This window comes from Olea europaea, unplaced genomic scaffold (genome assembly GCF_002742605.1).
Source record: "Olea europaea var. sylvestris unplaced genomic scaffold, O_europaea_v1 scaffold1229, whole genome shotgun sequence".
NCBI lineage: Eukaryota > Viridiplantae > Streptophyta > Magnoliopsida > Lamiales > Oleaceae > Olea > Olea europaea.
Window position 1 is genome coordinate 38595 of NW_019229720.1, and position 12127 is coordinate 50721.

At 33.1% G+C, this 12127-nt stretch overlaps 1 protein-coding gene across 1 annotated transcript in view; it reads right to left on the reverse strand.

Moving 5' to 3' along the window:
• LOC111374277 (14 kDa proline-rich protein DC2.15-like) overlaps positions 1-269 on the reverse strand; it is a 7571-nt gene extending 7302 nt beyond the window's left edge. The window contains exon 1 of the mRNA XM_022996933.1: positions 5-269. Within this exon, the coding sequence (XP_022852701.1) occupies positions 5-254 (250 nt within the window). The 5' untranslated portion in view covers positions 255-269. The remainder of the gene's footprint in view (positions 1-4) is intronic.
• Between the last annotated feature and the right edge of the window lie 11858 nt (positions 270-12127).

Here is a 12127-nt window from a genome sequence, read left to right on the forward strand (position 1 = left end):
AGGCCTTGGATAAGGGAGCAGCATGGAGTTTTTGGTGGTGTCCCAATGGTAACACCAAGCAATCCACCTAGAAGATTAGCGCATACCCCTAATTTTAAGGCATCCCTAGGGCAAGTGCCCCTTCCGGGGCTGGGGCTCGGCTTCGGGTTTGGTTTAGGCTTTGGTTGGCAAGTGCCACATGCACTAGTAAGAGTGAAGAAGAGAATATTTAGGACTAGAAAGAGGACAACTGATGTTTTACTATCGGAAGCCATTTCTCGAATACCCTAAATCTTGACAACTTGTAGCTGCTGATTCTGTTAACTATTAAGGAATTTGGAATGCATGATTTAGTTGCATGCAATGGGTTTTTATAGGAAAGAAAAGGGTTAAGTTTTCAAATTGATGTTAACATACATAATAAAGTAGCTATGTGCGCCCTAAGGATTTTAGCTGGAAAGAGGCAAACTTTTGGATGCATGTGAATTAAGATAAGCAAATTGCCATGTTCTTTGCCGACGTCTAAATCTGGATTTTCGAACATATCATGTGTAATAAAGTAATAAATTATATATCATAATTATAATTATTTGATTTATTTAGCCCAGAATTTTTACTTAAAACTTTTTCCCATAATGAGTCAATGAATTGTTGATTGCATTATTGATTATAAAGGAAAAAAAAGAAAAAAAAAAAAAAGGAATTTCCTCCGCATACTGTGGTGGACAAGAGGACTTGAAAGTTGAAGCCCATGTTAATTTATATATATAAAAAAAACAACTCCACAGTAAGTGAACTAACGTTGATACATGAATAGCTCGTTAAAGAAAGGGCAAGATGGAGAAAGTTCAAGAATGTTACATTTATTGTGGAAACAATTTTTTTTTTTCCTAATTATTCGAAAAGCAAATGAAGATTGAGTGAAAAGAGATTTATGTGGAAAAATATGCTAAGAATTCCACTCCATCACTAGTATTGCTATAATGCTTAACTTCCACCTTTTTAACTCAATTTAAACATGTATTGACAATCGATAATCCTATATTATTTACAAATATTTCTTGAGTATATTTAAACATATTTCTACATACAATCGAAAATATCCTTATTGCGAATTCAAGTATATAAAAATGCATTTAGTTACGAGCTATCTAAGTAGATTGTAGAAGGCATAGACAGTTATCCCTAACATCTGTAGGACCTTATGTTGATTATCAAGTGTGAGCTAAATCTATTTTGAACCTCCAAAAATAAAATAAGCAAAGTATACATTTAAAGGTGATCGTTCATTCTAAAATTAATAATTCGACTCTAAAATCACCTAGAGGCAGATGAATAGGCGAATAACACGGAATTAAAATTACCAATTTAAAAGCAACAAGTCACCTCTTAATTGTTCTAGATATTTAGTCAATCAAGTCAATTTTATCCTACATTGAATTGCCACAATAATAAATAAAGCAGTAAATCACACAAGATTTGTTGATGTAAAAAATCCTTTATACGATTAAAAACTCCTCGACCAAGCTAGTGGTTTTCACTATAAATAATAATAACTTATAATATGATCCAACCTAGAAAATCCTCTAGACTCATTGATCTAATTCCTGCAATCTCTAAAACCCTCTAGAACGTGTTTCACTCACAATTGCTCCCAATCTTCTGAAATTGTCTATTTTCCATGAATCACCAAGAACATCTTGTTTTTGTACTCTTTCTATATTTTTGGTCCAAAATCTCCCAATCTTTAGCAACCTCTGAAATCTATTGAGAAAATGCCTTCCTGAATATATATAGGTAGTGGATACTTCGGATTATATGATTTTGATATTTTTTCCAACTTGTGGTTGATTGATCTCAAGATGTAGAATTCTTGTTTGATCTTCAAAGAATGTTGTGAAGGGAGAAAATAATGATCAACAACCATTTTCACGAAGACTTGTTTATATATAGTAGAGAGTTATTGGTGTTAAAATTAGATTGTGACTCGAATTTTAATGAGTATTTTGATTGAAAATATTGTTAGAATAGTATTGAGAGTTGGTAGTAGACTTGAAGAAGTTCAAGAAGGATAATGAGAATGATTCACCCTTTTGGAAGTTTTTTGACTTTTATTTCATCCCAAATATTTCATTATCGATTTTATCCATTGTATTGGAACTTAACTTTATATTAAACACTTCATGTATTAATTCATCTAGTATTTAGGGGTTTTCCATTTAGAAATATGTGGTGTATAACACATATTAGAACTGACCAATTATCCAATAAGTTATTGGTCCAAAGAGATTCTTTATGACTCCTTACGATTGATTATAGTGCATTCTCCTTCCATGCTCGTGGTTTTCTTGAATTTGGGTTTCCACGTAAATCTAGTTTTCCTTGTGATCCATTATTTTCATAGTTGGCTGAATTCTTAGCAAGTGATATCAGAGATGTCTGCTATCAATAAAGTGGTTCCAGATTTGATCCATATTATAACAATTGGGGTTTTATAGGATAATGTTGTCGAAATCTTGTAGAAATAATAATCATACTTACTATTCAAGCCTTGTACAATAATTTATAAGAATTCAAGACAGTAAGAAAAAAAACTCAATTCAATGGTTCAACTTAAGATGAAATAACAAATTCGCAAGACTTGACAATTTTTAGTGTGCAAATTGCTTTCAAATACTAAAATGAATAACTCTTAAGTCTAAAAAACTTTAACAAGAGACACAATAGATAGAACGCTTAAAATTTGCGAACTAGGATTTGTCGTAAAACATCGTCTCTCGAGCGTTAGGCTAGTGCTAGGCGAGCGACAATTGTGTTGCTCGAGCGACAGACGGATGACAATGATTCTGTTTTGAACGCACGAGCATAAGTTTATTGACAGGCTAGCATAATTCTGGCAACTCTTTATCCATGTTCCATGCTCGAACTCATAGACTCCTACTTTAGCTATAAAACATCTTAAAAGATTCATTGACTTTTACAACTATTTTATAATAAACACTTTGATTATAGAATAGCCAATACAAATTAAAACTTAACAAACTCTCCTTTTAACATTCTGTGGCAAAACTATACAATACAAGTCAAGAAAAAACAAAATTAATCTACTTAAACTCAAACTGAATGTTTGTCTCTAGCATTCCTTGTTAAACACTTCTTCCTTTTTCATTTTTTGTTTTGTTTTGTTTTGGAAATCAACAACTCAAATACTAAGTGTAAAAGCATGTGAAACATGAAATATAAAAATTGAAACATACTATCATAAATATGCTAGTTAGATTGAGAAGTAATACTGATATTAATCAAAACACCAATTGAAACATTGAGTTCGAGTCCAAATGGAGTAAATTGTATAACTGACCATGTGTGTAACGTGCCACTAATTCTTTGTAAGCAAGACTCTAAATCTTAATTTTATGAGAAAAGACATACCAAATATCATTGTCAATAATTTTATTCCTCTACTCATGAAAGTCAAACAAATAATAGTATACTAGAGTCTATAAAAGAAACTCATTTTTTTGTATATTATTTTTTCCCCTGAATTTGAGCCCCCCCAACACATATGTGTGTGTGCGCGCGCTCAAATTAGGTTTAATGAGCACCGATGCTCATCTTATACTAAACACTGGTGATATGTCATATCAATTTATTAGTTGATACTAAATTAATTATGTTTAGACCTTACAAAATCTTTATCCACCAATGAATTAATATGATACATTACTAGTGTTTAGGATAAGATAAGCATCGGTTAATTGCTTGATTGCTTAAGTTAAACTGGTTATGAAGAAGAGTATAAGAGATTGCACTTTTTTCATGTTCAAAGTCACCTTACCAACATATGACTTCCATCCTAAATCACACACATGGGGTCAAGTCCCACTCACAATATCATAATGTGTATAGAGTAGATGGTACATGAAGAAATATATACTAAGTACTTCATAAAAATCTAAATAAGTAATGAAAACTATGTTATAACACATCAATTAAACTCAGACTTGGTCTCAACTTACATGTTCAAGTAACTCATATATCATACTATGAAAATTCTCTTCCTTTTTATTATTATTATTTTATAATTTTCAATTAATAAAGTATAAATACACCAAACACACTACACACACACACACAGAGTATTCATGATACTTATTCATGATTGCATGCATCTCGTTTTGTTTGCATGTGCATGTACCAATGCAAACAAAACGAGATGCATGCAATCATGAATAAAAAATATCAACTCACTAATGCCTAGAACTGCTCTCCCCTTGAAGATCAACATTTACAACACTTATATAGTGGATGATTATTCCGAGTCAACTGTGTCATTAACTTCGTCAATTGACTCTCTTGATTAACGAGGAAGTCAATCCAACTATAAAATCCTGATTTCTATTTCTATTCAAGAATATATGAAACCTAGCGTTATATGTTCTAACTCACCGCAATTGAAAACTTAGGTCCAAAGTTACGTTGTCGCTGATATCTATACCTAAATTGGTATGTCCTAAGCTATCTAGTAAGCCTCTATCCTACAATACCCTTATTTTTGAGGTCAGGATTAAGAACATGCTTAGGTTGGTTGGTGGAAGGGACAAAAATGAATTTGGAAGTACTAGCCCTATTATGCTTGGTATGCTTATATCATCGACCTCCTTTATTCCTAGCAAGCTTGTTCATCCCTAAAAGACTATCTAGTTTCTGAGATCAACTGAAGAAGGAATGGAGTTGAGTATTGAATTTCTCATGGTCTCTTGTCAAGGTTTTAACTTCAGCCTCTAAGTTCTCAATGACTAATCTTAATTCCCTAAGGCTTTTGGTTGACTCCTGAAGGTCATAGATAAATCTATCTCTTTTTAGCTCAAGTGCATTAACCTTCTTAAGCACGACTTTATTCAAATTCTTAGTATTATGACTCTTTTCAAATAATTGATGATAAGCCCCACGAATATCTTCCTCATCGTCTTGAAAGTGCTAATACTATCTATTTCCTCAACATTTTCACTATCCTTATCAGATTCACTCCTAATCCTAGCAGTGAAGGACATAAACTTCCCACACTCATCATGAGTGGAACTCTCACTTTGATTATTCGAGCTAGACTTGTCGTTAGTGAGAGTTGCATTCATAGCTTTACCCTAATATCTCTTACTATTAGGGTATTCACCCCTATAGTGACCAAAATCTTGACACTTATAATATCTCACAAATTAAGATCTCTTTCTAGACTCACTGTGAGCAACTTTATGCCTCTCTTGAGGCTTCTTCTTATTTCTAAACATTTTTTTAAAATTTCCTAGCAAAATAAGCTATCTCCTCATCATTAATGGTCTCTGTATTAGTAAAGTCATACTCTTCTTTCCTTCAATACTATAGGCTCGTTCTTTTTAGGTTGAGATATGGTAAGTTCATAAGTTTGGAGACTCTCCTTGATAGCCGTGATTTTATGCTTAAATCTCTTAGGTAAGGATCTAAGGATTTTTTCTGACAATCCTGGACTTAGAAATTCTCCCACTTAGGTTGAAACTAGAACTCACTATGTTATTCAGGCAAGCATAAAAGCCATCGAAGGTCTTATCATCCTTCAAGCATAGCGGTCAACATTTGTAACTTAGAGTTCTTAACATCCTGAGTTCTCCCATGTGTGGTCTGTAAAATATCACATACCTCTTTAGCAACCTCACACATAGACACATGTCTAAACTTTTCTGGTGACATAGCATAAATAAAACATATAAAGCCTTATTATTCCAATTACACTAATCTAAATTACTCTTCGGCCAATTAGCCATAAGAGTGTGGGTGACAATACCATTAACGATGCTAGAAGGGGTAGTCCAACCATTCACCATGCTTAACCGAACATGCTCATCTACCGATTTTAGGAAGACTCTCATTCTAACTTTCTAATAAGCGTAGTTATTGTCATCAAAATATGGTGGGATAAATAATGAATTACTCATCTAGAAAACTAGAGCCAGCATTCGAATTTGGGCTCTGATACCACTTTAATGTTACTAATTCGACTCTAAAATCACCTAAAGGGGGTAAATAATGTATAATTAAAAATACCAATTTAAAAGTAACAAGTCACCTTTTAATTGTTCTAAATATTTAGTCAATAAAATCAATTTTATCTTATGAGTTACGAATACAGCAGAAAAAACCAAGCTAGTGACTTTCACTATAGACAATAAGAACTTACAATATGACCAACCTAGAAAACTTACTAGTCTCTTAGATCTAATTCTTACAATCTCCAAGACTCGTTAGAATATGTTTCACTCATACCTGCTTCTGATCTTCTAAAATTTATTATCTCCTGTGGATCATCAAGAACATATTGTTCTTGTACTCTTCCCGTGGTTCTATTCCAACCTCCCTCAATTTTCATCAATTTCTGAAATCTACTGAGAAAGTGCCTTCTTGAATATATTTAGAAAGTGAGTGTTTTGAATTATATGATTTTAATGTTTTTCTCAACTTGTTGTTGATTGATCTCAAGATGTAGAATTGTTGTATGATCTCGAAGGAATGTTATAAAGGTAGAAAACACTGATTAACCATAGTTTTCACGAAGTGTATCTTGTGTATTTATAGTAGAGAGGCATTGAGGTAGTATATGATAGATAGAACTCTTGAAAATCGTGAACAAAGGTTTTTCGAAAAACACCATCACTCAAGCGCAAGGCTAGCGTTAGGTAAGTGACAGTTGGGCTATAATGATTCTATTTTGGACACTCGAATATCAGCTTGGTGACATGCTAGCATAATTTCGATTACACTTTCTCCATGTTCAATACTCGAACTCATACTCCTAGTTTATCTATAAAACATCCCAAAAGACTCTGACTTTTATAGCTATTTCATAAAAATCATTTCGTTTAAAAAATAGCCAATACAAATAAAACCTAACATATTTAAATATAGACATCAATCAATTAACACAAATCAAGAATAAAAAAAAGTCTCGAAATAAAATGTCACTGAGATTTTCATCATCATCCTATACACTATAAAATTTAGTCTAACATATGAATAATGCAAAATAAATAAATAAATAAATAAATAAATAAATGAATAAATAATAAAATAAATAAACATAATTAATTAAATATTCGTCACCCAAAAACTCATGTTGCAAAAAGAAGATTGAAAATGAATTTTGTCTCATTCAAATTCCTTCACTGGATTCTTCAATAAAATCCATCTTTTCTTGCTTAAAGTCACTAATTCCGAGCCACGAGTCTTGAAAGAACAAACTATTTTGTGCATTTTCTCTTCCTAGCACTCTTCTCCATGTTAACAAGATGAATAGCAGGGAATTAGGCCTTGAATTATATTAAAATATATGTAAAATGCCTTTCAAGAAGAGGTTGAATATGAAAAGAAAAATGCTAATGGTACAAATCTTCCTTTACATAAAGGTGTCCACTCTCTCACAAGAGGGTGGACCCCACACGAATAAAATTTTCGAGTGGGCTCTCCATGTGAGAGGGGGACACCCTTATGTACATATAATTATCTACCAATAGTGCCCTCCGGGACATAGCTTAGTGGTGCAAAGGACAGGAGTGAGGTTATCTCACGCCTTGTTGGCAGCCGCAATGTGGGGGTTCGATTCCTGAAACATGGAATTTGACTCCTTGTAGGTGCAATGTACATGCAGCTCTTATTCCCTAACCTGTTGGGGCACATTCCGCGATTTACCACCCTTACAAAACTCTAGAGAAGGGATGGTGGGGGCTCTCAAAGTTGGGGTTCAACCTTTTTTTTTTAATTATCTACCAGTAGCATCTCTCATATAAAAACGGCATAAAATCTTTATCTGTCGTAAAGCACCATGCGATCCCACTATATAACTGCTTGTGGTTGCAAATGTACGTGTAGGTGTTATTCTTTTACTCTATCTAGTTTGGTCCCTTGATTCACTTTTCCATCTACCTCAAGTTCCTTCTTAATTGCATATGAAGTTCTTTGTCTTTTCAATCTTCCCACTTTGGTCCCCCATCTTTCATTATATGAATGTTTAAGTGTTTTTCATCTATTTTTTGCTACTTTTCTACCAAAATCGTCCAACATCATCTTTCTCCTAAAATAGTATTCTATATAAAAAAAAATAAGTATTAATTTCATAAAAGCACTCCCAAACGTCCACTTCTAAATAAGTGTAAAATTACACTATCATGAAGAATTGAGCCCTAAAGACAAAATGATGCAAAAGGAGACAGGAAATGGTGCATTGAGAGGAAAAGTACGAAGAAGAGAGACATGTAGAAAAACTACAGCACCAAGATAAGACACAAAAGTTTCAAGTACAAATATAAGATATACCATTGAAAAGCTTATCAAATTAGGAATCAAATGCATTTTATAGATCTCAATTTAGAATTTATTTATTTATCTTTTTATTTTTTTTAACAAAAATATTATGCACATTTCTGTCTGATGGCCATACTATTATTGCCAATTTTGTTGTGCAAAATTTAAAGACGAAAAAGGGATGCTTACCGAAAAAATTCCTCCGAGTCAAAATTTTTCTAAGGTAAAATTCGGCTACCAAACTTTCAGTTTAGTTGGGTTTGCATTGTTGGATCCAGCTTATTTGTGAGTGGTCAAGATGATTGTTTGTGAGTGCAAAGTTCAACCCGCAGGAGTGTAGTTAAACCACAATTTTATGAAGTAGAAGTGTAGTACAAAACCACAAAACCAAGATGAAATAAAGAGTAGAAAAGGAAATTCGAGGGGAGTATAACTCTTTCCTTACTGCAAATTGTCCCGCTACGGTGCTCATAGTTGAATAACAAATGTCTCCCAATATACAACGGATACACTCTTGTGGTAGCAACACTTCAAACCATAAGAACAACGAAACTTCAACAAAATTTTCCCTCTACAAAGTAATGTTATGAGAATGAGAGAAAGATGAATTGCAAGAAAAAAATAGATGCTCAATGCAATGGTGTACTCAAAACGACGTTCAAAGGGTCCTATTTATAGATGTAGAAAAGGTGCAAATGAAGTAGTGTAGGCCAAAACATACATCCTTTCAATAAGTTACAACACTTGGCTAAAACCTCATTTTGAAAAATTGCAACACTTCATTTTTTTCAACTTTAGACTGCAATTTCTCATTCATCCAGAATTAGTTTCGAGATTCCAAATACATCAGGACGATCTACCCAATGAGTAGAACAAGTTAGTCTATTTATTTTTGTAATTTAACCTTCGGATCAAGTCCAAATATTTGGTCGAAGTTGACACGATGTCACACCTTTTCATACTTAACCAAATTTATTTTTCGATTGATTTTTAAACCAATTCCAACAATCCTCCACATGAATGAAAATTCTAGTATACACATGCAACGCTATGATATGATGCATTGTAGAAAGAGAGCGGAAACCAACGCATCGAGGATGGTAGCTTCTGGCCTTGAACCTCCCGTAGTGAAATACCATCGGACTTACTCGACTAAGTGGTGAACGTGATGTCTTGAACCATTTAGCCTTTGGTATAAGCCAAGATAACTATACTCACACAGATGTCTTCCTTATTCCGTACTTGTTTCTTATGACTTGGTTCATTTTAGCCTTGAACCCATCTCAGTTTTATAAGTGTTTAAAGAATTCAAGCCTCAAATAATTTTTATTTAACCGGGCCCACTTTACACTTATATAGGTGACCTCCTATTAAGAATACTTTGTCCTACTCCACTTGACTTTATTCAAGATATAGGAATCATTAAAAGATTAACTTAACCTTTAACCACTCTACAGAAAGCACTTTCGCATCATAGGAATGAGTTAGGAAATTTGATTTCCTAAATGGTTCATGGAAGCCTCACATCTTAGTTGTCTCTTTGAACTAAGATCTTGGGATCTCTAGTCAACAAGGTAGGCTTTCCATTGTAAGGACTCTAACGTAGTAGGCTTTACCTCATTTCCTTCAATATGCATTATTCTTAATCTCTCTTAGTAAATCTCTTTTAAAGGAACCACGAGTTTACACAATTGGGATCAACTGCTTAACAATATTATGTCTAGACATATGTGTCTAGATTTACTGTTATATGTGACTTAGTATCTTATTAAATATAGCTAGCCAACGATCGATTTATTTAATAGATACACATTGTCACCACCAAGAAATTCTCTCACGAAGCTACATGCTTCTCATTAGCTTTATCTAAAGTTTTTATCAACTTTCAAACATGATTGGATGATTTCTTAACATTACACTAGTCAATCATTTCTTTTAGTTGAAGGGCGTTCAATTTCCAATATTGAATTATCACAATGTATTTGAACTTTATGAATATTCTTTAAATATTCCAAATGTTCTTGCTTCTTCTAGCCCTTTTATAGCGTATTGACTATCACCGTGTATTCTTATGGAATATTTTCGAAGTAGTTCTACTTATTCTCCGACTTTATCCAAAGGAATGAACTCGGATTCCATAGGTGATCGAGCAATATACATTCGCTTTGTCGATTTTCATGAAATAGCAGCTCCACCAAGGATAATAACATAACCTCTTAGGGACCAAGAATCCTTCATTTCGGATATCCAATTAGCATCACAATATCCTTTGAATACCATAGAATATTTTGTGAAATGTAATTCATGGGTCATAATATACTTCAAATACCTAAGGACCTTTGTCAATGCCACCCAATGATTGTGATCATGGCCTGGATTACTCGTGAATTTTCTAAGCAATATCTGGTCAAATACAATTTATAATATACATTAGACTGTCAATCATTTGTGAATACCTTAGTTGTGATACGCTTTCACCTTTATTTTTAACAAAGTGTAGACTTGTGTCAATACGAGTTTTCGCGAGACTTTTCTCAAATACTTCAAACTTCTTGAGTATTTTCTCAACGTAATGAGATTGGGGAAGTGCAGTTCCTTCAATGTTCTAGAGATCTTTATCCATAGTATTACATCTGCCATATCCATGTCTTTCATGTCGAAATACTTCGTTAGCATTTTCTTGATGTTTCGCAATCATTTCGTGACTATTGTCTATTATCAATATATCGTCTATATATAGACATACAATCACATAGGCATTTTGTGTATTTTTCATGTGTACACATTTGTCACATTCGTTTATTTTGAATCCATTTAACAACATTGTTCTGTCGAATTTTGGTCCCTTTGCTTACGAGCTTATTCCAAGCCATATTGATTAGTGTCTAACAGTGTTTCAAAGATATATCATTTATAAGGCATTTTACATTCACTTTGTTTAAAAACACTAATGTTAGTCACTAATTTCAATTATCTTGCCTTAAATTCAATTTCTATAAATATATGGTTAAAAGTGCAATTAATCGAAATACGTATTCAAATACATGTCGGCAGGAGTATTATGCTTTTGAAAGAGTATTTATTTGATATATTTCACATGTATTTCCAAGGTAAAACAAGTAGAGCAAGTGGAGAAAAAAATGTTGAAAAGTCAAGAATATTAGCTGTCTTGAGCAGGATATAGTTATCTCGGTAAAATGGCCATAACTCAAGCTGTAGCTATCAAAACAAGGTAATTCAAGTTGGGTTAGAAAGACAAGATATGTATCTATAACTTTCATCTTTACCAAGAAGTCAAATTCTCATCATAAGACAGCCAAATTTATCATACAAAGTCCAGGTTGTTACCTGCCGGATACAGCTTTTCTACCTGTGAAACAACACTCATTTTTTTTGCCATATCTGGAGTTATAGAGATCCAATGAACCAGATATTAGTACCAATGGAAAGATAACTCAAGTGGCAACAATTTATCTATGGATCATAAGTCCAAATTCACGGCAAAAAGTATATGAAAATTGACATCAAGTTGTAAGTTCCAGCTATCTTGAAGCTGGATAGAAACAAGGTGCATTGTCCACTTGCATTTTGGATGTTCCTTTGCCTATAAAAGGGGACATTGGCCAAGATTTTGAGAACATCAATTTTTCTTCATCATATTCTAGTTTTCTTCATTTTCTTTGTAACATTTCATTATGTATTTCTAAACCATTAGCTAGAGCTAAGAGTGAAACTTCGGTGAATGTGTAGTGTTGTCTTTGATCTTTCACTTTGTTCTTCAATGTTCATCTTCTTACTTGGTTGAAATATATGTTTTACA